At 37.9% G+C, this 2,271-nt stretch overlaps 1 protein-coding gene across 1 annotated transcript; it reads left to right on the forward strand.

Annotated features, from left to right (window-relative positions):
- Nucleotides 1–1,003: 1,003 nt before the first annotated feature.
- Nucleotides 1,004–1,930, forward strand: LOC144769823 (olfactory receptor 1G1-like). Its single transcript, XM_078654010.1, has one exon. It carries the CDS (start codon nucleotides 1,004–1,006, stop codon nucleotides 1,928–1,930), a length of 927 nt encoding a protein of 308 aa, XP_078510136.1.
- Nucleotides 1,931–2,271: the final 341 nt, after the last annotated feature.

The raw sequence follows: 2,271 nt of genomic DNA on the forward strand, positions 1-2,271 counted from the left end.
CTTGTTGTCAATGATGATTCCGAGGTTTTCTGGCATGGTCAGAGGGAGTGGGTGCCAGTCCTAGGTCTGATGGCCATCAGGAGTCAATCCATGTTGTTGCTGCTCTTGCCAAAGATCAGTACTACTGTCTTGTCTATGTTCTGCTGGAGGCAGTTGCTCTTCATCAAGTTGATGACGTTTGTCATGCATCTGCTGAAGTTGGTTCTGGTGGTGATGAGATCATCTGTGAGTGAGAGGATGAGTTGGGTGTTGTCTGGGTAGGAAATTATTTCGATACGGTGGGATGTTTGCCAGCGGGGTCATATATTTGTTGAAGAGTGTGAGGCTCTTCGATGCTCTTCAATTAAAATTAAAAAATCATAACTCCGGTTTCACTAATTGAATTTTTGTCTTTTTGATGTTAAATAATTGCTTACAATTGACTCTATTTTTCAAAATGAGTGTGGGATTCACTTTATTGCTGTTTGTGTGCTGCATAAATACATTACACATTGCCTCTGAGCTGAGTCTGACTACATTTGTGCCAGAGTACAAGAAGGCTAAGCACAGATTAATTTAGTGGCTTTTGATTCACTCTGACAGGGATTGTTACCGAATTAACAATCTGTGGCTCTCTGAAACCGGCCATTATGTGACACAGCCTATTAGCAGGAAGGTTGCATCGCAGAATTACAGACAGGTCACACGACAACAGTGTTCAAATTGCACTCACTTTTTGGGATGTTTCTGTTAGTAAATCGGGCCCTCAGTTCTCAGAGAAAGGAAAGGAGCTAAACAAATGTTATTAACTTGTGTTGGCTTTAACAGTTACCCCTTTCCCAGACATGGAACCATGCTTATATTGTATGGTGATATTCATTGAAAATTTCTTTTTTTCCTTTTTAAATGATTTGGAAACAGTCAACGTTCTTATTTATTTTCCCCACAATCGCTTATATTTACATTGCATGATTCTTTGTTTTCAGATTATATTCAAATCAGAGTTGTGCAGTACTTCTGACAAATGGAAGGGCTGAACCTGAGTTCCGAGGAAAAGTTCCTGATTGTGGGATTTTCTGACCTTCCTCAGCTGAGAGTTCCACTTTTTGTTGCATTTTTACTAATTTATCTGCTAACTGTGGTCGGAAATCTTCTTATCATGACAACAATTTATTCTACTTCGTGTCTGCACACACCTATGTATTTCTTCCTGAGCAACTTGTCCTTCATCGATATCAGCTATACCTCAGTTATTTTCCCAGTGATGCTAGGTCACTTCTTTCTAGAGGGTATTCATGTAACTTTGACTGAATGTCTATTGCAGATGTATTTTTTCATGGTCATGTTGGGTACAGAAGTGTTTTTTCTCACAGTCATGGCTTATGACCGGTTTGTGGCGGTCTGCAACCCGTTACGGTACTTAACCATCATGAACAAGGCTATGTGCATCCAAATGGCTGCTGCATGCTGGACACTGGGACTTATAGAGGCATTACCACACACAATAGCTGTGTATACCCTGTCTTTCTGTGAGTCTCACATAATTGACCACTTCTTCTGTGATGTGACAGCCATGATGAAGATTTCTTGCACCAGCACTCGTGGAATTGAGATGCTTACCTACGTTATGGGTGCTCTTTTGACAATTATGTCATTTGTTTTAATAATCATCTCATATATCAACATCGTCTCATCAATCTTGAAAATCAAATCAGTTGGTGGAAGAAATAAGTCCTTTTCAACATGCACTTCCCACCTCACTGTTGTGGTGCTATTTTACGGTTCTCTCTCTTCTACGTACATGCGACCAACATCAACGTTTTCAATTAAAACCAATAAGATATCATCTTTGGTGTATATCGCTCTTACCCCACTGTGTAACCCAATTATATACAGTCTGAAAAATACAGAGTTTAAAAATGCTGTCAGGAAAACAAAGATTACAACATAGAATATAGCAATGGGCAATGAATCATTGGCAAAACCACTTTTAAGTAACAAATATCATATGCAGAAGTTGAATGTTAGGTAATCATTTTAAAAATGTGGAAAATGTCATTTCACTCCATTTCAATGATCTTCACTGTTGTAAAGAAAATTGCCTCGTACTAACATCCAAAAATACATAAAGGAAACTATGCATATAGAACAGAAATAAGATAGCATGTTAAATATTTTAGTTAATAATATATTCATTACATGTTTGTTTCATAAGAACGAGTTATGCTGGCAGAGTGAACATGTTTTATTAGTTGGTGATTCCTCAACATAAAAAAACAAATTTGAAAATTT

The sequence above is a fragment of the Lissotriton helveticus genome, chromosome 7 (assembly GCF_964261635.1).
Source record: "Lissotriton helveticus chromosome 7, aLisHel1.1, whole genome shotgun sequence".
Lineage (NCBI taxonomy): Eukaryota > Metazoa > Chordata > Amphibia > Caudata > Salamandridae > Lissotriton > Lissotriton helveticus.

Coding starts and splice junctions, on each gene's coding strand:
- LOC144769823 (XM_078654010.1), top strand. CDS start 1,004: ATGGAAGGGCTGAACCTGAGTTCCGAGGAAAAGTTCCTGATTGTGGGA.